We start from the raw sequence: 26,101 nt of genomic DNA, 5'->3' as shown, positions 1-26,101 counted from the left end.
CTGACACTCGCCTATTTCGCTAGAGCAACAAGTCAAATAATCTCATGGTGTGTGTACCGAAGGTCTTACAGTACGCACACCACAGAGACAGAGAGGATGTCAGGGAGGAGAGAGAGAGAGAGAGAGAGAGAGAGAGAGAGAGAGAGAGAGAAAACAAACACATTCAGTGAACTACTGATGTTCTTTGTATTGGTTCCAAATGGTTCAAATGGCTCTGAGCACTATGGGGCTTAACGTCCGAGTTCATCAGTCCCCTAGAACTTACAACTACTTAAACCTAACTAATCTAAGGACATCACACACATCCATGCCCGAGGCAGGATTCGAACCTGCGACCGTAGCGGGCGCGCGGTTCCAGATTGTAGAACCTAGAACCACTTGGCTACTCTGGCCGGCTCTTTGTATTGGTGTTTCAATTAATTGATATTAATAAAAATATCTCTCTTCAGATGAGACCACACCTGCAACGTGGTATTTCGACACTACACGTCTACATCTACATCTACATGATTACTCTGCAATTCACATTTAAGTGCTTGGCAGAGGGTTCATCGATCCACAATCATACTATCTCTCTACCATTCCACTCCCGAACAGCGTGCGGGAAAAACGAACACCTAAACCTTTCTGATCGAGCTCTGATTTTTCTTATTTTATTTTGATGATCATTCCTACCTATGTAGGTTGGGCTCAACAAAATATTTTCACATTCGGAAGAGAAAGTTGGTGACTGAAATTTTGTAAACAGATCTCGCCACGACGAAAAACGTCTTTGCTTTAATGACTTCCATCCCAACTCGCGTATCATATCTGCCACACTCTCTCCCCTATTACGCGATAATACAAAACGAACTGCCCTTTTTCTTTGCACCCTTTCGATGTCCTCCGTCAATCCCACCTGGTAAGAATCCCACACCGCGCAGCAATATTCTAACAGAGGACGAACGAGTGTAGTGTATGCTGTCTCTTTAGTGGACTTGTTGCATCTTCTAGGTGTCCTGCCAATGAAACGCAACCTTTGGCTCGCCTTCCCCACAATATTATCTATGTGGTCTTTCCAACTGAAGTTCTTCGTGATTTTGACATCCAGGTACTTAGTTGAATTGACAGCCTCGAGAATTGTACTATTTATCGAGTAATCGAATTCCAACAGATTTGTTTTGGAACTCGTGTGGATCACCTCACACTCTTCGTTATTTAGCGTCAACTGCCACCTGCCACACCATACGGCAATCTTTTCTAAATCGCTTTGCAACTGATACTGGTCTTCGGATGACCTTACTAGACGGTAAATTGCAGCATCATCTGCGAACAACCTAAGAGAACTGCTCAGATTGTCACCCAGGTCATTTATGTAGATCACGAACAGCAGAGGTCCCAGGACACTTCCCTGGGGAACACCTGATATCACTTCAGTTTTACTCGATGATTTGCCGCCTATTACTACGAACTGCGATGTTGAATTTCAACTGCTACAGAAAGCTTTTCAAAGAAAGAGTTAAAAATATTGAGTAGCACTCTCATATCAGGCTCTGATGGGTTAGTTCACCAAAGGTACGAGTATCCACTGTGAAACCTACTGATGATGAAATCCCATACTCCATAACAGAGCATAGGAGACGACGCGGGAGACCCCCCTACCGCCATATTAGGCGAGGTCCTAGTGGAGGTGGTTAGCCATTGCCTTCCTCCGACCATAATGGGGATGAATAATGATGGTAAAGATGACACAACAACATCCAGTCATCTCGAGGCAGGTGAAAATCCCTGACCCCACCGGGAATCGAATCCGGGACCCCGCACTCGGGAAGCGAAAGCGCTACTGCGAGACCGCGAGCTGCAGACTGTGAAACCTATTATGTCACTGCAATTAAGAGACTGTTATGAGTGGCAATAAATGTTACTAATGCTGGGGTTAATTTTTCAAAAGGAAAGCAAATACGAAAACTTGAATCACACACGGTAAGCTAATAAACTAAAGACAGGTAAAAACACTGATCTAAAAAGAGATTGATAAAGCCAAGAAAATTATTGTTGTAGCCAATAGGACCAGCTATGTTATATGAAAACCAGCTTTTAAACTAAACTCCGCCACGAAGGCTCAATGGTATCGACCGGCCGCCATGCCATCCTGCGTTCACAGGCGTCATTGGATGCAGATATGGAGGGGCACAAGATCAGCACACTGCTCTCCTGGCTGTATATCAGTTTACAAGTCCGAAAACCAACTTTTACTACGCGAAAATTTAGACTACGATGGTTCCTTCTGAAGCAGTCAAATAGTAGCACGTCAAATGCTTCGTTAGCTGCAGAATGTTGGCTTGCACTCAACGAGTACTTTCCAGAGATAAGCTGATTGTGAGAAGTGGTTGGGAAGGAAGTGGTGGCGAGTCTGTGGCCGAGAAGTAAGTGGTGAGAAGTGGTTGCCATAGACTGGACTAGGCTATAGCATTATCAGAGAGATATGATCGTGGGCAGGTGGCTGCAACAGTGCCAACTTTCTACTGCAACTACAACAATAGGCATTCACAGAGTTGTGACAACACTGATGTGCCATCGTAGAGAGGTATATGAAGTCGCATTACATGATCCGCTGAGGTGGATGCACGAAGCTGCTGGGCGGGGCCCATAACAGCTGCCAGCGAATTTCTCTCGCTGACTGTGCTGTGGGATTTATACAGGGTGAAAAGTATTTAAACCGACAAACTCTGGGAGGTTGTAGGGGACATCAAAACAAATATTTTTCCCTAATGTCATTTTTTTCTATGAGGAAGATTTCTCTGGCGGCAAATTAATTAAATCAACAAATACTTTTCCATTTTTTTATGACCAAGAGACAACACATTAACAAACCCAATTTTAATTACTGTAGATTTTCAAAAATGCCTCCATTGACATGTAAAAAAAGGTCACACTGTCGTATCATGTTCCGTCTGACTCGGGCAAAAACCGCAGGAGTATCCTGAATTGTTCCTGCTGCTGCTACTATCCGGGCAACCAGATCTTCTTCTGATGCAACAGGAGTTGCGTAAACAAGGTTGCGCATCTCTCCCCACACAAAGAAGTCCAGAGGGGACATATCTGGGGATGGAACAGGCCACGGCACAGGACCGCCTCTGCCAATCCATGTTTCTGGGAACCGTCGGTCCAGGAATCGACGCACACGACTGAAATGTGCCGGCGTCCCGTCACGTTGGAACCATATGCGTTGTCTCGTAGGGAGCGGGACGTCTTCCAGCAATTCTGGGAATGCTCTGGCGAGAAAATTGTAATATTGTTTGCCATTTAATGGCCTAGGTAGCCGATACGGCCCAATTAAACAGTCTCCAATAACACCGACCCACACATTAACGAAGAACCGCACTTGATGAGCGCTAGTAACTGTGGCATGTGGGTTATCCTCACTCCAGACATGCGAATTGCGCATGTTGAAGATTCCATCACGCTCGAAAGTTGCTTCATCGATAAACAACACAGAAGATGGAAATGTAGGCTGCATTTCACACTGTTCGAGGTACCACTGAGAGAACTGTGCTCTGGGTGGATAATCAACTGGTTCCAGGTTGTGGACAAGATGTAAGTGAAACGGACGTAACAATTACTCTCGAAGAACTGTTCTTACATTCGTCTCATTCATCCCCATGTTACGTGCAATTGCACGAGTGCTGATTGAAGGATCCCGCTCCACAAGCTGCAAGACAGTTTCCTCAAATGGCAGCGTTCTTACCCTGCGACGGCGTCCCTGTCCAGGTAATCTGCTAAATGACCCGGTCTCACGCAGACGTTGGTACACAGCAGCAAAGGTCGTATGGTGCGGGATGCGGCGATTAGGATACTGTTGTTGATAAACCCGCTGTGCAGCTCGTCCGTTGTGGTGCGCTACGTAGTACGCACCAACCATATAAGTGTACTCACACTCCAGGTGTATCTCTCCATTAGTAAACAGGGACAATGCACTGCTACACTGGTCGACAGCAGTTGCCTACAACCGGAAGAGCGTAATACGGCCTCTAACAACTAAGGAACGTAATACGGCCTCTAACAACTGAAGAGCGTAATACGGCCTCCACCGGTTTAAATAATCCCCGTAGGAAAAAATGACATTAGGGGAAAATATTTGCTTTGATGTTCTCTACAACCTCCCAGAGTTTGTCGGTTTAAAAACTTTTCACCCCGTATATGTGCTGTAACCTAAAACCGATGACTCACCCACGGGGGCGGCGTGCCTTGGGCAGTGTGGTGGCCTTGCCGTCAGGGGCAGAGGACGGCTCCGGGGTGGTGGCGCCACCCCCACTGACGCTGACGGGGCTGCCACTGACGGTGCTGCGGCGGCGAGCGCCCGGCTGCCTGGTGGGCGTGGCCTCGCGGCTGCTGGGGCTGCTGCGGTCGCTGCCACTGCTGCCAAATGCGAAGCTCCGCAGCCTGCAAGACGCGGGAGAGGGGGTGTGAAATATGTGTTATATCTGCAGGGTGAACATTAGTGAAACCGACAAACTGCAGGGGGGATTCCTGACTGGAAATGGAAGGAAATAGTCATATGAACCCGTGTCCGGAAATGCATTGTTGCCACGGTAGATGGTGCTGCTGATAAAAGTTTCTCTGACCACATGCCGTGTCTGTAGCTCACTGATGTCTGGCTGTTGATATACTTTCCGGGGTGTGAGGTCGTGGTCCAAAAACTTTTCTGCTCCTTACGTTTCGTCTAGGACTGCGCTGGACTTCCTCAGAGGCGCTGCTCCGCTGAGTCTTGCCGACTGACTGGTCGGGTGTCTGAGAGCGACTTATATATTGTGAGAAAGGGGGGCGTGGTTCAGGTGACACGTGATGAGCAGTGATAATCCATAGCAAAGATAAGGTTGACTATCGATTACCACCTTGTCAAAGATAAGAATTGTTAGCAATTTTGTAGAGCCACTGTCCATATATCGCTAAGTTTCATAGCCTCCTCTTTCCTATTAAAATTATCGTGATGTTTATAAATTTCGATAGCTTCTCTATAAAGCCGTGGATAGTAATTTAACGTTGTAGATAAAACTTCGGTATCCGAAAACTTCACTTGGTGGTTGCCTGGTTGAAGAGCATGTTCCGCTACAGCTGATTTTTCTATTTTTCCAAGTCGACAAAGACTTTTATGCTCTTTCAGTCGCGTGTTTACACTTCTTTTGGTAGTACCAATGTAAACTTTACCACAGGTACATGGAATTTTATACACACCACATGTAGACAGGGGAGGGCGTTTATCCTTCACAGATCGTAGTACCGGTGGTAAAGTTTATCTACAACGTTAAATTACTATCCACGGCTATATAGAGAAGGTATTAGAAATTTATAAACATCACGATAATTTTAATAGGAAAGAGGAGGCTGTGAAACTTAGCGATATATGGACAGTGGCTCTACAAAATTGCTAACAATTTTTATCTTTGACAAGGTGGTAATCATAGTCAACCTTATCTTTGGTATGGATTATCACTGCTCATCACGTGTCACCTGAACCACGCCCCCCTTTCTCACAATATATAAGTCGCTCTCAGCCACCCGACCAGTGAGTCGGCAAGACTCAGCGGAGCAGCGCCTCTGAGGAAGTCCAGCGCAGTCCTGGACGAAACGTAAGGAGCAGAAAAGTTCTTGGGCCACGACCCCACATCCCGGAAAGTATATCAACAGCCATGTCAACCGGTCGTGAAAGCCTTCATTCTACAATCACAGATGTCTATTATGCAGATTGATGATGCTAGTTCTGGTAAAGGTTATTTTGTTGGTAAAGAGGACTGATGACAGAAACCCCATAATTGTGGTGGTCTGGTGCAAAAACAACCGACAAAATCCTTCCCATAGAGGGAAATCGGCTACTAATAATCCTTGCACTTGTATGTGATAGGCACAGCAGCGGTCATCAGTTAGGGTACACACAACCGTACTTTGGCTAATATGATGCCTGTTGCTTGTTCACACAGTCTGCCATTTTTCTGCACGTTCATCTGTGTGAAAGGGTCCACGATTACACATATCCCCAATAAAGGCTGGAAATGTCATGTGATGTGTCTGTGAGGGTACTTGTTTTGTAACAGCTGTGCTGCATCTCACCGTTTCCATCTGCCTGTTGTATACAGACACGATCTTGGCTTGTTCCCCAATTGGCTACCGAACTATCCTGCTGTTTAGAGTATGCTGTGTGAGTCACACAGTCTGCAGCACACAAGGAACACATGGCACATGGTCAGAGGAAGTTTCATTCCTCAGCCCCATTTATTGTGGCAATCATGCACTTCTAGACACATGTTCATAGTACCTTTCTTCCTCAATTTCCAGTCAGGACTCTGTCCATGCAGTTTGTTGGTTATATTTATGTTCACCCCATATATATAACATTCCACATGGGAAAAATATATTAAAAAACAAAGATGCTGTGACTTACCAAACGAGAAAACGCTGGTAGATAGACACAATAAAAAACACACACCAACACACACAGATTGTTTTTTAATATTATATAAAGATGATGTGACTTACCAAACGAGCTGGCCAGTGTGGCCACGCAGTTAAAGGCGCTTCAGTCTGGAACCGCGCGACTGCTACGGTCGCAGGTTCGAATCCTGCCTCGGGCATGGATGTGTGTGATGTCCTTAGGTTAGTTAGGTTTAAGTAGTTCTAAGTTCTAGGGGACTCATATATGTGTGGATGGATATGTGTGTGTGTGTGCGAGTGTATACCTGTCCTTTTTCCCCCTAAGGTAAGTCTTTCCGCTCCCGGGATTGGAATGACTCCTTACACTCCCTTAAAACCCAAATTCTTTCGTCTTTCCCTCTCCTTCCCTCTTTCCTGACGAGGCAATCGTTGGTTGCGAAAGCTAGAATTTTGTGTGTATGTTTGTGTTTGTTTGTGTGTCTATTGACCTGCCAGCGCTTTTGTTTGGTAAGTATCATAATCTTTCTTTATATATATATATTTATACAGGGTGACTCGCATATCCTTTATTCCAGAGGTGATTGTATGTATTGGCGTGTGGTTTTCGGCGAATCATAGAGAACTATGGGGCACATATGTTGGCACATGCACAATAACCACAACGTTTATATTGTCCAAAATAATGAGGCAAGTACGTTTTTTAAATGGGGCGCTATACATTTTTTACCATCATTTGAATGCTGTGGAAAAGACGTATAGCATCCCTTTTAAAAAACATGTACTTGTCTCATTATCTTGGTCAATATAAACGTTGTGAATATTGTGCGTCTACCAAAGTATGTGCCCCATAGTCGGCTATGGTTCGCCGAACACCACTTGTCGATACTTGCAATCGCGGTGTTACGTCGAGAGAGAGAGAGAGAGGGGGGGGGGGGATTTGGGATGAAGGAGAGGGGGGGGGATTTGAGGTATGATATCATCAGGGTGTATTGTTTTCATATCTAAGGAGGTTTGTTTCACAAGATATAAGTATGTTTGTTTGTCCCTGTAAGGCGATGCTGACCAGTCCATTTTGTCATATCTGTATGGAGAGTTTGGTTAAATCATTATACACATGTCACTATAAAATACATTGCACTCAGAAGGAAAAGGTATACTGCAATCATTGTTGGTAGGCAGGTAGATGGTACCACACATGTGCCATGATTACACTTACAATTATGAAGGACCAACACATATTGTGTAAAACATCCACAAAATGCACATGTTAGTATGGTGTCAGGCCATCTTGGTTGTGAATACAAGCATCGAGATATCACGGCATGGTATTGTACAGGACTCGGATATAGTTCTGTGATACTTCATCCCATGCTGCTTACAACTGAGTATACAGACACCACAGACTGGTGGGTGGGAGTGGAGTCCTGACAGTCTGCTCCATGGCACCCCACACATTCTCAATTGTGAAGAGATAAGGTGATGCTGCTGGCCATGGCAGAGTATCGACAGCTGCCAGATAGTAGGTGACAGCAGTATGAGGATGAGGGCTGTCTTGTTCACATAGGGTATGGGTATGGGCATTGATGAAGAGCAGTATCGTGCAACTGTCACAGAACCTGTTTGAAACACCAATGGTGAATGAACACCAAGGATGTTGCTCCCCACAAAATCACACAAGGTTGCAGGATGTGTGGGGGAGACCAGGAATCATTCTTCGTGGTGCCCTCCACTATGCCTCCTGACATGTCCATGCCAGTGGTTGTCACCTCCAAGGCAGAAGTGAGACTCTCCTGAAAGATGACCCACTGCAATCCGTGGGCCTCCACATTCATTGTTGCTGACACGGGTGAGTCCAGCATGCTGCTGTGGGGGTTTGAGCGGCAGGTATTGTAATGGTCGACATGCAGGAGCCCTGTCATGCAACTGTTGACACTTATTGGATATTGAATAGAACACAGGACAGCCTGTTGAAAGGCCTCTGTCGTTGCTATCGGTTTTTTTGGTGTAAGCCAGACTATCCATCAATGCTCCCCCCTTGTGGTGCATGTCCAATGTTCACATCCTACATGTCATGCATGTGTGTCTTCCTGTATGTGCTGATGATATCCATGCTGCACAGTAAGGACGATAAAGCCCTCCAGCCTCTAGCAGCCTTGTGATATGGCCCCTCCGGAACTTTTGCACATGGGGAAATTGTTGTCAAATGCGCCGCCTTACAGAAGGAGGAAGTATGCAATGTTGTAAGGCAATTAAAGAACAAAAACTCGGCAGGTTTAGATGATATCCCAATGTGTGTGCTAAAAAAATGCATAAACGGTATCAAAGCTCCACTAACAGAAATCATAAATGAATCCTTCAAAACTGGTTCCTTCCCTGACTATCTGAAGCATGCCAAAATTTTACCAGTTCACAAGAAAGGTGACGTAGAAAAGGTTGAGAACTACAGACAAATAGCCCTATCGTCATGCTTTTCCAAAGTGATAGAAACAATAATGGAAAACAGGATTTTGAGCTATCTAAGTAAATTCAACCTCCTCTGCAATGACCAGCATGGTTTCAGGCCTGGTAGAGGTACAGAATCTGCAATGGCACAATTTACAGAAACCGTTTTAGAAGCACTAGATGAGAACAGCTATGCAACTGGCCTTTTCCTGGACCTGTCTAAGGCATTTGATACAGTTGACCACCAGAAGCTGTTGTATAAATTAGAGGGACTAGGAGTAAGGGGAGTGGTTCTCAAGTGGTTTTGTTCATATCTAGAAAACAGAGTACAGTCAGTAGAGATCACACATGTCTCCGGTGGATCAAAGTACATTGAGAAATGTATATCTGATCCACAATATATCAACATTGGGGTCCCCCAAGGAAGTGTACTAGGCCCTGTATTATTTCTGGTGTATATAAATGATTTCCCGTAACATATCAGCCATGAAGAGAAGATATTGTTTGCGGATGACAGCAAAATAGTGACCACCAGTAAGACACCAGCAGAAATGTTGGAAAATTCTACTGAAGTGCTGAAGGATATTCACAAATGGTCTCAGGAAAACAAAGTAACTCTCAACGTAAAGAAAACAAAGACAATATGCTTTAGAATGGACAGAAAACAGAGTCCCTTAAATTTAAAACTAGATAACATCTCCATAGATGATGTACCTACAGCAAAATTCTTAGGGTTGCACATTAACAGCCAAATGAAGTGGAATGAACATGCTATGAAACTCTCGAAAAAGATATCCACAACATGTTACGCACTTAGAGTCCTTGTATCCGCATGCAGTAGTGAATGTTTGAGAACTGTATACTTTAGTTATGTTCATTCAGTAATCAGTTATGGTATTATTTTCTGGGGAAACAGTGCTCAGAATTTACAAACAATATTTAAAATGCAAAAGAGAGCAGTAAGAATTATAACAAAAGGCAGTAAGTGGGCCCACTGCAGAGAACTTTTCAAAATGTAAGGAATTCTAACTGTTACTTGTGAATTTATATTCCAAACCAAAGTGTACATCAAGAGAAATATAGAAAATTACAGCACAAATAGCAGTTTTCATAACTATAGAACAAGAACAAGTCACTGTCTTCACCTAGACAGGAAGAATAAACATAAGACTCGAAATAGCTTCTTGTATGAAGGTGTAAAACTGTATAATAAACTGCCGCAGAAAATAAAAGAAGCAGATAACATGTACTGCTTTAGGAAAAATCTTAAATTGTTTTTGCAGGAACACTGCTTTTACACTATAACTGAATTCCTTAGCACAAAATGATTGTAAATAGCTTTTGTTTCACAATGTTTTGATAAGGAGAAAAAATGATTGTAAATAACTTATATGTCACAATTTTTAACTACATGTAACAACAAAATGTATAAATATATGAATGTATGCAACTGACAACATCCATACATTTTAAAATCTCCACGGATGGCTAAATAAATAAATAGTACACTTTCCAATGAGGCTCTAGTGATACTGCCCACAGTTGCACTGGCTGGCACAGTCATTTGGGTCCTCATTATATTAACAAATCGGCACAATATCATGGCCCCAGTCTCACTCCCTTAGTATGCAGCCAAATTTCGAAAATTAATCTTAGACATAGCTGATGGTGTACAACATACCCACCCAATTTGCAATTGACAGATTAGGTCCTTTTGGACGTACTTCTTTTTATGACAATGAATGAACATTTCCTTTCGGAGTACCAGTTCTGTAAATAATGCTGGGGCTCTTAGCACAAGGAAAGGCTATTAGGCTGTATGGGGTGCTACATAATTCATGTTGGTACACCACTTTGCCTGGACATGCACAACCTGGTGGAGTTGGAGGGCCAATTCAAATCCTTATTCAAAAACAATTTCTACTTCAATATGACTCCATTAATTATTATAGAGAAACGTGGACACTGTTATGTATGTTTCATTTTTACATTGTACTTGAGAAAGCAATGGAAAAACGTGAGGACAAACCATAGGTTTGGTATCTAACCTCAAATTCTTACTCACATGGTGCTCCTTGTATTTATTTCACTGCAGGACATCTGACTGTTCCTGGCTGCTGGGTTGACTTGATCTCTACCCCTTCAATTCCTGCAGTTGGACACTAAAATTCCAACATCTGGAAGGACTGTAAGTACTGAAATTATTTTTCTGTGTCTGTTCAGCAAAGTATGAGGCATACATGATTAATGTTTGTAGGTGATTTGTACAGGATGTGAAATTTGCTACTCAGAGCTGCCATCTCTACCAGAACAATGGGTCTATCCCGGCTGGGTAGTGATCCAAACTGAGCTCAGATGAGACAAATGGGTATGTCATCCCGAGATACTGCAAGAGCTTGCCAGCGAATAACGTCTGGGCACTCAGGCGCTACACACATGGGGCTATTGAGGTCCTGCATGGTAATGGGTACAACTCTGCTGAACATACTAATTCATATTTGCATGGCAGTCATGGACCTTAAAGATTGTGAGCAGCAATATTGCGGAATGACTAACTGCAGTCTCCACAGGACACAACCCCACTTCTTTAGAATTCCATTGCAACATGGTAAATGATTCTCCTTCTTGCACAAGGTCAGGTAGAATTTTTTCATAAAAATCCAACAATGAAACTGATTTCTCACTCAGAAACCTGCTGCATAATATTTTCTTTACACACAATGTAGATAGCACTACTCATACCTCCATTGTGCAGTCGAGCTGGAATGCTACTGGTTTGCATATCAAAGTGAATTTGGTGCTTCTTTCATGTTACCTTAATGGTGTCATAATTTCACTTTCTTGAAGTGCACCTTTGTGGTCACATATAGTAGAATACAATATGTAGATAAATTTACAATGTAATTCAACAGTTTCGAAATTGTAATTATACATTTAGTGTAAGCTTCGCTCTGTAACTAAAATAGTATTGCATGTTTATATACAGGAAACATGAATTCAACAAAAAACTTATTACTCTTCAAAAAAATTACTTTTATATTTTCTACATATTTGCAAACTGTATTGTATTTGAAGTTACTGTCTGTGAAATTATTTTGAAAAGTAATTTAAAAAAATGTCTTTTTTACATGAACAATTGATCATACATCAGTTTGTATGTAAAAGAATCGACATGTCATTGCAACATCTTTGAGCGACCATATGAGTTGTTGTATTGCTCGTCACTTGGCTCTGAGGTGTTGAGTTGAAAAAGTTGGCAAGTTATGGCACAAAGAACCGGTCGGTTTGTATTTGTTCAAGGACTGTAAATTATGATGGCTTGAAGAAATGAAATTTATAATGTTTATTAAAAATTAATGTGAAGACAAAGTTAGCTGCAATCTCTACACTATTTTGTAATACATATTCCAAAATTAAAACCTGAATTCCTCTCACAAGAACAAGAGGTGAAACACTAGACAGAGCGCCAACAAATAATTCATCAATCTGCAGATGAGTTCTAAAAGTTACATACAAAGAATTAACTTAGTTCTACCTAAATTTTCTCATTCTAATATACATCTTTTATGGAAACATAAAAATAGCAAAATTTTACAAAGTTTGTAAGGTTTTAAAACTACAGATATTGCAGCCAGTGGATCAAGGAGACATGTTAGACTGAGATCTATACTTCTGCTCTTCTTTTTGTTTCAATGCAGTTATGTTACCTCCATTGCTTGCATCATTTTAGTGGTATGACTACCTTGGCGTTCTGAAATTATGTTACCTCAACTGCTTCCATCATTTTAGTTTAGATTAGAGAGATTAGATTAGAATAGTAGTTGTTCCATAGATCATGAATACGACACTTCGTAATAATGTGGATCATGTCAGGTTAATAAAAGGTGTCTATACAAGATATTACATTAGACTTTATTTTTTTTTTAGGTTCAGAAATTACCCACTTACTATATCCAAAAATTCATCTAATGAGTAGAAGGAGTTGCCATTAAGAAATTCTTTTAATTTTCTTTTAAATGCTATATGGCTATCTGTCAGACATTTGATGCTATTAGGTAAGTAACCAAAGACTTTTGTGGCAGCATAATTTACCCCCTTCTGAGCCAAAGTTAGATTTAACCTTGAGTAGTGAAGATCATCCTTTCTCCTAGTGTTGTAGCCATGTACACTGCTATTACTTTTGAATTCGTTCAGATTGTTAATAACAAATTTCACAAGTGAATATATATATCGTGAGGCTACAGTAAAGATTTCTAGCTCTTTAAATAAATGTCTGCAGGATGATCTTGGATGAGCTCCAGCAATTATTCTGATTACATGCTTTTGTGCAATGAACACTCTTTTACTCAATGATGAGTTACACCAGAATATGATGCCATACGAAAGCAGAGAATGAAAATAGGCTTGGTAAGCTAATTTACTGAGATGTATATCGCCAAAATTTACAATGACCCTAATAGCATAAGTAGCTGAACTCAGACTTTTCAGCAGATCCTCAGTGTGTTTTTTCCAGTTCAACCCCTCATCAATGCACACACCTAGAAATTTTGAATATGCTACCTTAGCTACCAATTTCTGATCGAAGTCTATATTTATTAATGGGGTAATTCCATTTACTGTGTGGAACTGTATATACTGTGTTTTGTCAAAGTTTAATGAGAGCCCATTTGCAGAGAACCTCTTAATGATTTTCTGAAAAACATCGTTTACAATTTCACCAGTTAATTCTTGTCTGCTGGGTGTGATAGATATACTTGTATCATCAGCAAAAAGTACCAGCTTTGTATCTTTGTGAATATAGAATGGCAAGTCATTAATATATATTAAGAACAGCAGAGGACCCAAGACCGAACCTTGCAGCACCCCATTCTTGATTGATCCCCAGTTTGAGAAATCACCAGTTTTTTGCAAATTATGTGAACTGTTTGTTTCAACTTTCTGCACTCTTACAGTTAGGTACGATTTAAACCATTTGAGCACTGTCCCATTCATAACACAGTACGTGAGCTTATCTAGAAGCATTCCATGATTTACACAATCAAAAGCCTTTGATAGATCACAAAAAATCCCAACTGGTGACTTCCGGTTACTCAGAGCATTTAATATTTCATTACTGAAATTTCCAGATCAAGCCCTCATCAATGCATACACCTAGAAATTTTGAATATTCTACCTTAGCTACCAATTTCCGATCGAAGTCTATATTTATTAATGGGGTCATTCCATTTAGTGTGTGGAACTGTATATACTGTGTTTTGTCAAAGTTTAATGAGAGCCCATTTGCAGAGAACCACTTTATGATTTTCTGAAAAACATCGTTAACAATTTCACGAGTTAATTCTTGTCTGTCGGGTGTGATAGCTATACTTGTATCATCGGCAAAACGTACCAGCTTTGCATCTTCGTGAATATAGAATGGCACGTCATTAATATATATTAAGAACAGCAGAGCACCCAAGACCGAACCTTGCGGCACCCCATTCTTGATTATTCCCCAGTTTGAGAAATCACCAGTTTTTTGCACATTGTGTGAACTGTTTATTTCAACTTTCTTCACTCTTCCAGTTATGATTTAAACCATTTGAGCGCTGTCCCACTCATACCACAGTACTTGAGCTTATCTAGAAGTATTCCATGATTTACACAATCAAAAGCCTTTGATAGATCACAACGGGTGGCTTCTGGTTACTCAGAGCATTTAATATTTCATTAGTGAAAGTATATATAGCATTTTCCGTTGAAAAACCCTTCGGGAAACCAAACTGACATTTTGTTAAAACTTTATTTTTACAAAGGTGTGAAGCTACTCTACAATACATTACTTTTTCAAGAATTCTGGATAAGGCAGTGAGAAGAGAGATTGGGCTACCAACCATGCCATTCTTTTACAGTCACTGCCGATTGGATGAGGAAGGTGTTGCTCCGTGGCGATCTCCGAATGGAAGGATGCTAGGTGGCGTCAGAAAACGTGGGCAAGCAATACAGATGCACACGGGTGATGACTGCATTGGATGGAGGTCGAGGTTGGATGGATGAAGAGTCATTCCTGGGGTGGGGGTACTGCTTGCTCTCACCTTTCCCCAGAAGTCAGGTAACTGGAGGTGACTCAAAGGGCTGAGCGTAGAGCAGGTCAGAGACGAATCACTCACCTGGCCAGTATGGAGGGCTTGGCGTGCCCTTGCGCCCTGTCAGAGGGTGTGCCTTGAGTGCTAGCAGCAGCCGAGTAGTCGGTGACAGTCTGGGTTGCGGGTGCCGGAGGGTTCTCCTCGGCCTCGTCAGGCGGCAGCGGGCCCTGGCGGCGGCTGTCTAGCGAGGACCGACCACTGGAAAACGAGAGGGAAGGCTAGCTCACCCACTTGTGGACCACCTGGACGAGGATGTTTGCCAAGTCACAGTAGTGGAGACTCTCTGTGTTGGTATCATCTTTACTTCTCACAGTTTCCTTCCTAGCAGATTACTGTTTCTTGCGGATACTAGTAATTTGTTACATGAGGTGGATAATAATCTGAGAAATCAGGTAACAGAGACCAAACAGAACTGGAACAAAATGTAGTTTCTTACCTTTTTGCCCTCAAATATGAAACTTTTATACCAAGAAGTAGCAGAAGAATTCATTAACAAAAATCTTGTCAATTTCATAAAAGTAGGAGATAAATATTTCAAAACAATTTTATAGAAACATGAAATTGTTATTCTAACATCACACAAACTACATTGTTTCCTTTGATAAAAAATAATGGAATCCCCAATAGGCTGTGTGGATGAACATCTCGGGGAGGCTGTTGTGTAATATTAATAGTGATTTATTCCTCTGGGAGCCCTCAAAACTGCAGTATGCAGTGTAAACGCCACTGTCAAATAGTAGTTTACAACAGGGTACACGGAAGTACTGTACAACCCGATACATACACTTGTAATTTATCTTTTCACTCTTTGCTTTGACTTTAGTTTTGCATAGATAATTCTCAAGTTTTATTATTTTAAAGAGTATTTCCCTTCATTCAAACCTAGCAACAGGCTAAACTAACGATGTCTGATAAAATATGGATGCATGGGGCAGACAAGCCTTTCCATCAAATACATTTCAATTTCAGCATAAATTGCAACAATAATTTAAAAGGCAAAATTAATTGGATATTGCAGTCAGTGTTAAATAATTGAAATATGTGGGTGACTGTTAAAGTGCAGTATTAATGAAATAATTTATAAAATTTGGGAAAATAAAAAATATCAGTTGTTAAAAAAAGTAGAAGCTAAATGTCCTAAAATACTGTAAATAATTTATATTTGTTGTGAAATAGCACAGGCAATTGTATGTAAACAACAACATATAAAAGGCTGATCATTAGATATTTATAAATAGGTATGTGCAGGCCACTGAGTAATTGTAGTTTTAATTGTCATCCATGTCTGAGTCTGTGTATTGACTGGCGCTGTTACTACCACAGTGACAGTGTCCTAACATTATCTTGTGTCTGAAAAAAATAAAACAATAGTTGGAGGCAAAGAGTGTCCCGTTATTACGAAATGAAAACCCAGGTCCTATTAATGCTATTGCAAAGGTAAGTGTAAATTATGAACATACAGTCCGCCCCGATAGCTGAGTGGTCAGCGTGACGGACTGCTGTCCTAAGGGGCCCGGGTTGGATTCCCGGCTGGGTCAGGGATTTTCTCCACTCAGACTTCATACCCATCCGGCGTGCAGGTCGGCCAATGTGGCGGCGAATGTAATAAGACCTGCACCAAGGCAGCTGGACCTGCCCTGTAAGGGGCCTCTCGGCCAATGACGCCAAAGGCTCATTTCATTTCCATGAACATACACGATTGGACATTAAAATTGCTATACCACGAAGATGACATGCTACAGACACGAAATTTAACTGACAGGAAGAAGATGCTGTGATATGCAAATGATTAGCTTTTCAGAGCATTCACACAAGGTTGGCCCCGGTGGCGACACCTACAACATGCTCACATGCGGAAAGTTTCCAGTCAGTTTCTCATACACAAACAGCAGTTGATCGGCGTTGCCCGGTGAAACGTTGTTGTGATGCCTCGTGTAAGGAGGAGGAATGCGTACCATTAAGTTTCCAACTTTGATAAAGGTCAGATTATAGCCTATCACGATTGCGGTTTATCGTATCGCGACATTATTGCTCGCGTTGGTCGAGATCCAATGACTGTTAGCAAAATATGGAATCGGTGGGTTCAGGAGGGTAATACGGAACACCGTGCTGACTCCCAACGGCCTCGTATCACTAGCAGTCGAGATGACAGGCATCTTATCCGCATGGCTGTAACGGATCGTGCAGCCACGTCTCGATTCCTGAGTCAACAGATGGGGACGTTTGCAAGAAAACAAACATCTGCACGAACAGTTCGACGATGTTTGCAGCAGTATGGACTATCAGCTCGGAGACCGTGGCTGCGGTTACCCTTGATGCTGCATCACAGACAGGAGCGCCTGCGATGGTATACTCGACGCCGAACCTGGATACACGAATGGCAAAACCTCATGTTTTCGGATGAATCCAGGTTCTGTTTACAGCATCATGATGGTCGCATCCGTGTTGGGCGACATCACGGTGAACACACATTTGAAGAGTGTATTCGTCATTGCCATACTGGCGTATCACCCGGCGTGATGGTATGGGGTGTCATTGTTTACACGTCTCGGTCACCTCTTGTTCGCGTTGACGCCAGTTTGAACAGTGGACGTTACATTTCAGATGTGTTACGACCCGTGGCTCATTCGATTGCTGCGAAACCCTACATTTCAGCAGAATAATGCACGACCGCATGTTGCAGGTCCTGTATGGGCCTTTCTGGATACAGAGAATGTTCGACTGCTGACCTGGCCAGCACATTCTCCAGATCTCTCACCAACTGAAAACGTCTGGTTAATGGTGGCCGAGTAACTGGCTCGTCACAATACAATCATTTAGACGTGTACAGCTGTGTACTGATGTTGCATGGGGATCACATTCAGCGTCTTCTACAAACCATTTTTTCGGTGCATTTTTCATTGCAAATGACTGGTAAGTCCGTTTCAGCTCTTTGTTTTGTAATTTCACTGCATTTTCTTTGTACACTTCTGGCAAATAAAATTGCTACACCAAGAAGAAATGCAGATCATAAACGCGTATTCATTGGACAAATATATTATACTAAAACTGACATGTAATTACATTTTCACGCAATTTGGGTGCATAGATAATGAGAAATCAGTAACCAAACAATCACCTCTGTCGCTAATAACGGCCTTGATACGCCTGGGCATATGTGAAACAGAGCTTGGATGGCGTGTACAGGTACAGCTGCCCATGCAGCTTTAACATGATACCACAGTTCATCAAGAGTAGTGACTGGCGTATTGTGACGAGACAGTTGCTCGACCACCATTGAGCAGACGTTTTCAATTAGTGAGAGATCTGGAGAAAGTGCTGGCCAGGGCAGCAGTCGAACATTCTCTGTATCCAGAAAGGCCCGTACAGGACCTGCAACATGCGGTCGTGTATTATCCTGCTGAAATGTAGGGTTTCGCAGGGATGGAACGAAGGGTAGAGCCACGGGTCGTAACACATCTGAAATGTAACGTGCAATATTCAAAGTGCCGTCCGTGCGAACCAGAGGTGACTGAGTCGTGTAACCAATGGCACCCCATACTATCACGCCAGGTGATACGCCAGTATGGCGATGACGAATACACACTTCTAATGTGCGTTCACCGTGATGTCGCCAAACACGGATGCGACCATCGTCATGCTGTAAACAGAACCTGGATTCATAAGAAAAAATTACATTTTGCAATTTGTGCACCCAGGTTCGTCGTCGAGTACACCATCGCAGGCACACCTGTCTGTGTGCAGTGTCAAGGGTAACCACAGCCACGGTCTCCGAGATGATAGTCCGTGCTGCTGCAAACATCGTCGAACTGTTCGTGCAGATGGTTGTCGTCTTGCAAAGGTCCCCATCTGTTGACTCAGGGATGGAGACGTGGCTGCACGATCCGTTACAGCCATGTTGATAATATGCCTGCCATCAAGTCTGCTAGCGATACGAGGCCGTTGTGATTCAGCACGGCGTTCCGTATTACCCTCCTGAACCCACCAATTCCATATTCTGCTAACAGTCATTGGATCTCGACCTACACAAGGAGCAATGTCGCGATACGGTAAAACGCATTTGCGATAGGCTACAGTCCGACCTTTATCAAAGTCGGAAACGTGATGGTACGCATTTCTCCTCCTTACAAGGGGCCTCACAACAACGTTTCACCAGGCAACGCCGGTCAACTACTGTTTGTGTATGAGAAATCGGTTGGAAACTTTACTCATGTCAGCACGTTGTAGGTGTCGCCACCGGAGCCAACCTTGTGTGAATGCTCTGAAAAGCTAATCATTTGCATATCACAGCATCTTCTTCCTGTAGGTTAAATTTAGCGTCTGTAGCATGTCATATTCATGGTGTAGCAATTTTAATGGCCAGTAGTGTACTTACACAGGCTACTTTTATGTATGCCACCCAGTACTAACAGCTACAAAAAACTTTGTCTACGAAAGCATCCCCTAGCTCTCCGCAACACCCTTCCTGCGGTGTGATGGACATGAGCAGTGGAGTGACAGCAGGGCCCTGGTACACTTGGGTCTCCAATGCAGTGAACCTCGCCATCACTGGAGTTGTCGATGCTACATTCTGCTACAAGTCTATAGAGCCCCATCCCAACACTGCAGATCTCACCCTCAGGCCTGATGGACACAGGCAGTGGGTTGTCAGCAGTGGCCCCTGGTCCTACCTGTGACTCCCTGGAGTGCCATCTCCAATGCAGTGAACCTCGCCATCACTGGAGTTGTCGATGCTACACACTGCTGTCTGTCTGTAGAGCCCCACCCAAACACTGCAGAACTCACCCTCAGGCCTGATGGACACGGGCAGTGGGATGTCAGCAGTGGCCCCTGGTCCTACCTGTGACTCCGTGGAGTGCCACCCCCAATCCAGTGAACCTCGCCATGACTGGAGTTGTCGATGCTACACACTGCTGTCTGTCTGTAGAGCCCCACCCCAACACTGCAGAACTCACCCTCAGGCCTGATGGACACGGGCAGTGGGATGTCAGCAGTGGCCCCTGGTCCTACCTGTGACTCCGTGGAGTGCCACCCCCAATCCAGTGAACCTCGCCATGACTGGAGTTGTCGATGCTACATTCTGCTGCAAGTCTATAGAGCCCCATCCCAACACTGCAGATCTCACCCTCAGGCCTGATGGACACAGGCAGTGGGTTGTCAGCAGTGGCCCCTGGTCCTACCTGTGACTCCCTGGAGTGCCATCTCCAATGCAGTGAACCTCGCCATCACTGGAGTTGTCGATGCTACATTCTGCTGCCTGTCTGTAGAGCCCCATCCCAACACTGCAGAACTCACCCTCAGGCCTGATGGACACGGGTAGTGGATTGTCAGCAGTGGCCTCTGGTCCTACCTGTGACTCCCTGGAGTGCCACCTCCAATGCAGTGAACCTCGCCATCACTGGAGTTGTCGATGCTACATTCTGCTGCCTGTCTGTAGAGCCCCATCCCAACACTGCAGAACTCACCCTCAGGCCTGATGGACACGGGCAGTGGGATGTCAGGAGTGGCCCCTGGTCCTACCTGTGACTCCCTGGAGTGCCACCCCCAATGCAGTGAACCTCGCCATCACTGGAGTTGTCGATGCTACACACTGCTGTCTGTAGAGCCCCACCCCAACACTGCAGAACTCACCCTCAGGCCTGATGGACACTGGCAGTGGGATGTCAGCAGTGGCCCCTGGTCCTACCCTTGACTCCCTGGAGTGCCACCCCCAATGCAGTGAACCTCGCCATCACTGGAGTTGTCGATGCTACATTCTGCTACCTGTCTGTAGAGCCCCATCCCAACACTGCAGAACTCAGCCTCAGGCCTGATGGACACGGGCAGCGGGTTGTCAGCAGTGGCCCCTGGTCCTATCTGTGACTCCCTGGAGTGCCACCTCCAATGCAGTGAGCCTCGCCAACACTGGAGTTGTCGATCCTACACACTGCTGTCTGTCTGTAGAGCCCCACCCCAACACTGCAGAACTCACCCTCAGGCCTGATGGACACGGGCAGTGGGATGTCAGCAGTGGCCCCTGGTCCTACCTGTGACTCCGTGGAGTGCCACCCCCAATCCAGTGAACCTCGCCATGACTGGAGTTGTCGATGCTACACACTGCTGTCTGTCTGTAGAGCCCCACCCCAACACTGCAGAACTCACCCTCAGGCCTGATGGACACGGGCAGTGGGATGTCAGCAGTGGCCCCTGGTCCTACCTGTGACTCCCTGGAGTGCCACCCCCAATCCAGTTAACCTAGCCATGACTGGAGTTGTCGATGCTACACACTGCTGCCTGTCTGTAGAGCCCCACCAAAACACTGCAGAACTCACCCTCAGGCCTGATGGACACGGGCAGTGGGATGTCAGCAGTGGCCCCTGGTCCTACCTGTGACTCCGTGGAGTGCCACCCCCAATCCAGTGAACCTTGCCATGACTGGAGTTGTCGATGCTACACACTGCTGTCTGTCTGTAGAGCCCCACCCCAACACTGCAGAACTCACCCTCAGGCCTGATGGACACGGGCAGTGGGATGTCAGCAGTGGCCCCTGGTCCTACCTGTGACTCCGTGGAGTGCCACCCCCAATCCAGTGAACCTCGCCATGACTGGAGTTGTCGATGCTACACACTGCTGTCTGTCTGTATAGCCCCACCCCAACACTGCAGAACTCACCCTCAGGCCTGATGGACACGGGCAGTGGGATGTCAGCAGTGGCCCCTGGTCCTATCTGTGACTCCCTGGAGTGCCACCCCCAATGCAGTGAACCTCGCCATCACTGGAGTTGTCGATGGTACACACTGCTGTCTGTCTGTAGAGCCCCACCCCAACACTGCAGAACTCACCCTCAGGCCTGATGGACACTGGCAGTGGGATGTCAGCAGTAGCCCCTGGTCCTACCTGTGACTCCGTGGAGTGCCACCCCCAATCCAGTGAACCTTGCCATGACTGGAGTTGTCGATGCTACACACTGCTGTCTGTCTGTAGAGCCCCACCCCAACACTGCAGAACTCACCCTCAGGCCTGATGGACACTGGCAGTGGGATGTCAGCAGTGGCCCCTGGTCCTATCTGTGACTCCGTGGAGTGCCACCCCCAATCCAGTGAACCTTGCCATGACTGGAGTTGTCGATGCTACACACTGCTGTCTGTCTGTAGAGCCCCACCCCAACACTGCAGAACTCACCCTCAGGCCTGATGGACACTGGCAGTGGGAAGTCAGCAGTGGCCCCTGGTCCTACCTGTGACTCCGTGGAGTGCCACCCCCAATCCAGTGAACCTTGCCATGACTGGAGTTGTCGATGCTACACACTACTGTCTGTCTGTAGAGCCCCACCCCAACACTGCAGAACTCACCCTCAGGCCTGATGGACACTGGCAGTGGGATGTCAGCAGTGGCCCCTGGTCCGACCTGTGACTCCGTGGAGTGCCACCCCCAATCCAGTGAACCTTGCCATGACTGGAGTTGTCGATGGTACACACTGCTGTCTGTCTGTAGAGCCCCACCCCAACACTGCAGAACTCACCCTCAGGCCTGATGGACACGGGCAGTGGGATGTCAGCAGTGGCCCCTGGTCCTACCTGTGACTCCGTGGAGTGCCACCCCCAATCCAGTGAACCTCGCCATGACTGGAGTTGTCGATGCTACACACTGCTGTCTGTCTGTAGAGCCCCACCCCAACACTGCAGAACTCACCCTCAGGCCTGATGGACACGGGCAGTGGGATGTCAGCAGTGGCCCCTGGTCCTACCTGTGACTCCCTGGAGTGCCACCCCCAATCCAGTTAACCTAGCCATGACTGGAGTTGTCGATGCTACACACTGCTGCCTGTCTGTAGAGCCCCACCAAAACACTGCAGAACTCACCCTCAGGCCTGATGGACACGGGCAGTGGGATGTCAGCAGTGGCCCCTGGTCCTACCTGTGACTCCGTGGAGTGCCACCCCCAATCCAGTGAACCTTGCCATGACTGGAGTTGTCGATGGTACACACTGCTGTCTGTCTGTAGAGCCCCACCCCAACACTGCAGAACTCACCCTCAGGCCTGATGGACACGGGCAGTGGGATGTCAGCAGTGGCCCCTGGTCCTACCTGTGACTCCGTGGAGTGCCACCCCCAATCCAGTGAACCTCGCCATGACTGGAGTTGTCGATGCTACACACTGCTGTCTGTCTGTATAGCCCCACCCCAACACTGCAGAACTCACCCTCAGGCCTGATGGACACGGGCAGTGGGATGTCAGCAGTGGCCCCTGGTCCTATCTGTGACTCCCTGGAGTGCCACCCCCAATGCAGTGAACCTCGCCATCACTGGAGTTGTCGATGGTACACACTGCTGTCTGTCTGTAGAGCCCCACCCCAACACTGCAGAACTCACCCTCAGGCCTGATGGACACTGGCAGTGGGATGTCAGCAGTAGCCCCTGGTCCTACCTGTGACTCCGTGGAGTGCCACCCCCAATCCAGTGAACCTTGCCATGACTGGAGTTGTCGATGCTACACACTGCTGTCTGTCTGTAGAGCCCCACCCCAACACTGCAGAACTCACCCTCAGGCCTGATGGACACTGGCAGTGGGATGTCAGCAGTGGCCCCTGGTCCTATCTGTGACTCCGTGGAGTGCCACCCCCAATCCAGTGAACCTTGCCATGACTGGAGTTGTCGATGCTACACACTGCTGTCTGTCTGTAGAGCCCCACCCCAACACTGCAGAACTCACCCTCAGGCCTGATGGACACTGGCAGTGGGAAGTCAGCAGTGGCCCCTGGTCCTACCTGTGACTCCGTGGAGTGCCACCCCCAATCCAGTGAACCTTGCCATGACTGGAGTTGTCGATGCTACACACTACTGTCTGTCTGTAGAGCCCCACCCCAACACTGCAGAACTCACCCTCAGGCCTGATGGACACTGGCAGTGGGATGTCAGCAGTGGCCCCTGGTCCGACCTGTGACTCCGTGGAGTGCCACCCCCAATCCAGTGAACCTTGCCATGACTGGAGTTGTCGATGGTACACACTGCTGTCTGTCTGTAGAGCCCCACCCCAACACTGCAGAACTCACCCTCAGGCCTGATGGACACGGGCAGTGGGATGTCAGCAGTGGCCCCTGGTCCTACCTGTGACTCCGTGGAGTGCCACCCCCAATCCAGTGAACCTCGCCATGACTGGAGTTGTCGATGCTACACACTGCTGTCTGTCTGTAGAGCCCCACCCCAACACTGCAGAACTCACCCTCAGGCCTGATGGACACGGGCAGTGGGATGTCAGCAGTGGCCCCTGGTCCTATCTGTGACTCCCTGGAGTGCCACCCCCAATGCAGTGAACCTCGCCATCACTGGAGTTGTCGATGCTACACACTGCTGTCTGTCTGTAGAGCCCCACCCAAACACTGCAGAACTCACCCTCAGGCCTGATGGACACGGGCAGTGGGATGTCAGCAGTGGCCCCTGGTCCTACCTGTGACTCCGTGGAGTGCCACCCCCAATCCAGTGAACCTCGCCATGACTGGAGTTGTCGATGCTACACACTGCTGTCTGTCTGTAGAGCCCCACCCCAACACTGCAGAACTCACCCTCAGGCCTGATGGACACTGGCAGTGGGATGTCAGCAGTGGCCCCTGGTCCTACCTGTGACTCCCTGGAGTGCCACCCCCAATGCAGTGAACCTCGCCATCACTGGAGTTGTCGATGCTACACACTGCTGTCTGTCTGTAGAGCCCCATCCCAACACTGCAGGCCTGATGGACACGGGCAGTGGGTTGCCAGCAGTGGCGCCTGGTCCTACCTGTGACTCCCTGGAGCGCCGCCCCCATTGCAGAGCTCTCCGCCCCCACTGGAGGCGGGCGACGCCACGCTGCGCTTGCGGCCCCCGTAGTACGCCACACTGCCAAACTCGCCCTCGCGGCTGCCTTTGCGACTGCCGGGGATGCTCTTCCTGCCGGTTGTTGACGTCACCGGGCCCTCAGAAGTTGCGATTTTGAATTTCAGTGTCTTCTCGCTGACCTCCACCTGCAACGGATACAAGTACACTGACTAAAATTCCTCATAAGTGGCGACTAAATACATTTATTGATATGAATATAATAGAGGGAAACATTCCACGTGGGAAAAATATATCTAAAAACAAAGATGATGTGACATACCAAACGAAAGCGCTGGCAGGTCGATACACACACAAACATACAAACAAAATTCAAGCTTTCGCAACCCACGGTTGCTTCATCAGGAAAGAGGGGAGGGAAGGAGAGGGAAAGAGAAAGGATGTGGGTTTGAAGGGAGAGAGTAAGGAGTCATTCCAATCCCAGGAGCGGAAAGACTTACCCTAGGGGGAAGAAGGGACTGGTATACACTCGCACACAACCCATATCCAACAGCACATACACAGACACAAGCAGACATTTGTAAAGGATTTAGAAAAGAAACATTCAGATATACCACTGAGCATATGTGCAAATCGGATGACATGTGTCCAAAACTGAACCACACAGAGGGCAAATCCATTTGCAAGCATGAGGTCCCACGCTGAACAAGCAAGCAGACGAAGAGGGGCCTTTACAAATGTCTGCTTGTATCTGTGTATGTGCGGTTGGATATGGGTGTGTGTGCGAGTGTATACCTGTCCTTTTTTCCCCCTAAGGTAAGTCTTTCCGCTCCCGGGATTCTAATGACTCCTTACCCTCTCCCTTAAAACCCACATCCTTTCATCTTTCCTCTCTCCTTCCCTCTTTCCTGACGAAGCAACCGTGGGTTGCGAAAGCTTGAATTTTGTGTGTATGTTTGTGTTTGTTTGTGTGTGTATCGACCTGCCAGCGCTTTCGTTTGGTAAGTCACATCATCTTTGTTTTTAGATACATTTATTTATTTACTTGTTTGTTTACTTGTGTCAGAAGACTACCTTTACACTACACAGTTATAAACAGCATAGAGATAAAAAACTTACTGGCAGATTAAAACTGTGTGCCGGTCCGAGACTAGAACTCGGGACCTTTGCCTTTCGTGGGCATGTGTTCTACCAACTGAGCTACCCAAGCACGACTCACTCCCCGTCCTCACAGCTTTACTCCTACCTTCCAAACTTTACAGAAGCTCTCATTCTGGAAACACCCCCTGGCTGTGGCTAAGCTATGTCTCTGCAATATCCTTTCTTTCAGGAGTGCT

General features: G+C 46.1%; 1 protein-coding gene across 1 annotated transcript in view; it reads right to left on the bottom strand.

The window, feature by feature from the left end:
- Nucleotides 1–24,057: 24,057 nt before the first annotated feature.
- LOC126108184 (high affinity cGMP-specific 3',5'-cyclic phosphodiesterase 9A) overlaps nucleotides 24,058–26,101 on the bottom strand; it is a 279,735-nt gene continuing 277,691 nt past the window's right edge. Inside the window, exons 13-15 of the mRNA XM_049913424.1 lie at nucleotides 24,729–24,952; nucleotides 24,402–24,581; nucleotides 24,058–24,241 (exon numbers count right to left, since the gene is read on the bottom strand). Coding sequence (XP_049769381.1) covers nucleotides 24,058–24,241; nucleotides 24,402–24,581; nucleotides 24,729–24,952 — 588 coding nt within the window. The remainder of the gene's footprint in view (nucleotides 24,242–24,401; nucleotides 24,582–24,728; nucleotides 24,953–26,101) is intronic.

This window comes from Schistocerca cancellata, chromosome 11 (genome assembly GCF_023864275.1).
Source record: "Schistocerca cancellata isolate TAMUIC-IGC-003103 chromosome 11, iqSchCanc2.1, whole genome shotgun sequence".
NCBI classification, from domain to species: Eukaryota; Metazoa; Arthropoda; class Insecta; order Orthoptera; family Acrididae; genus Schistocerca; species Schistocerca cancellata.
Note: the sequence above shows the minus strand (reverse complement) of the source record. Positions and strands in the feature narration are given on the sequence as shown.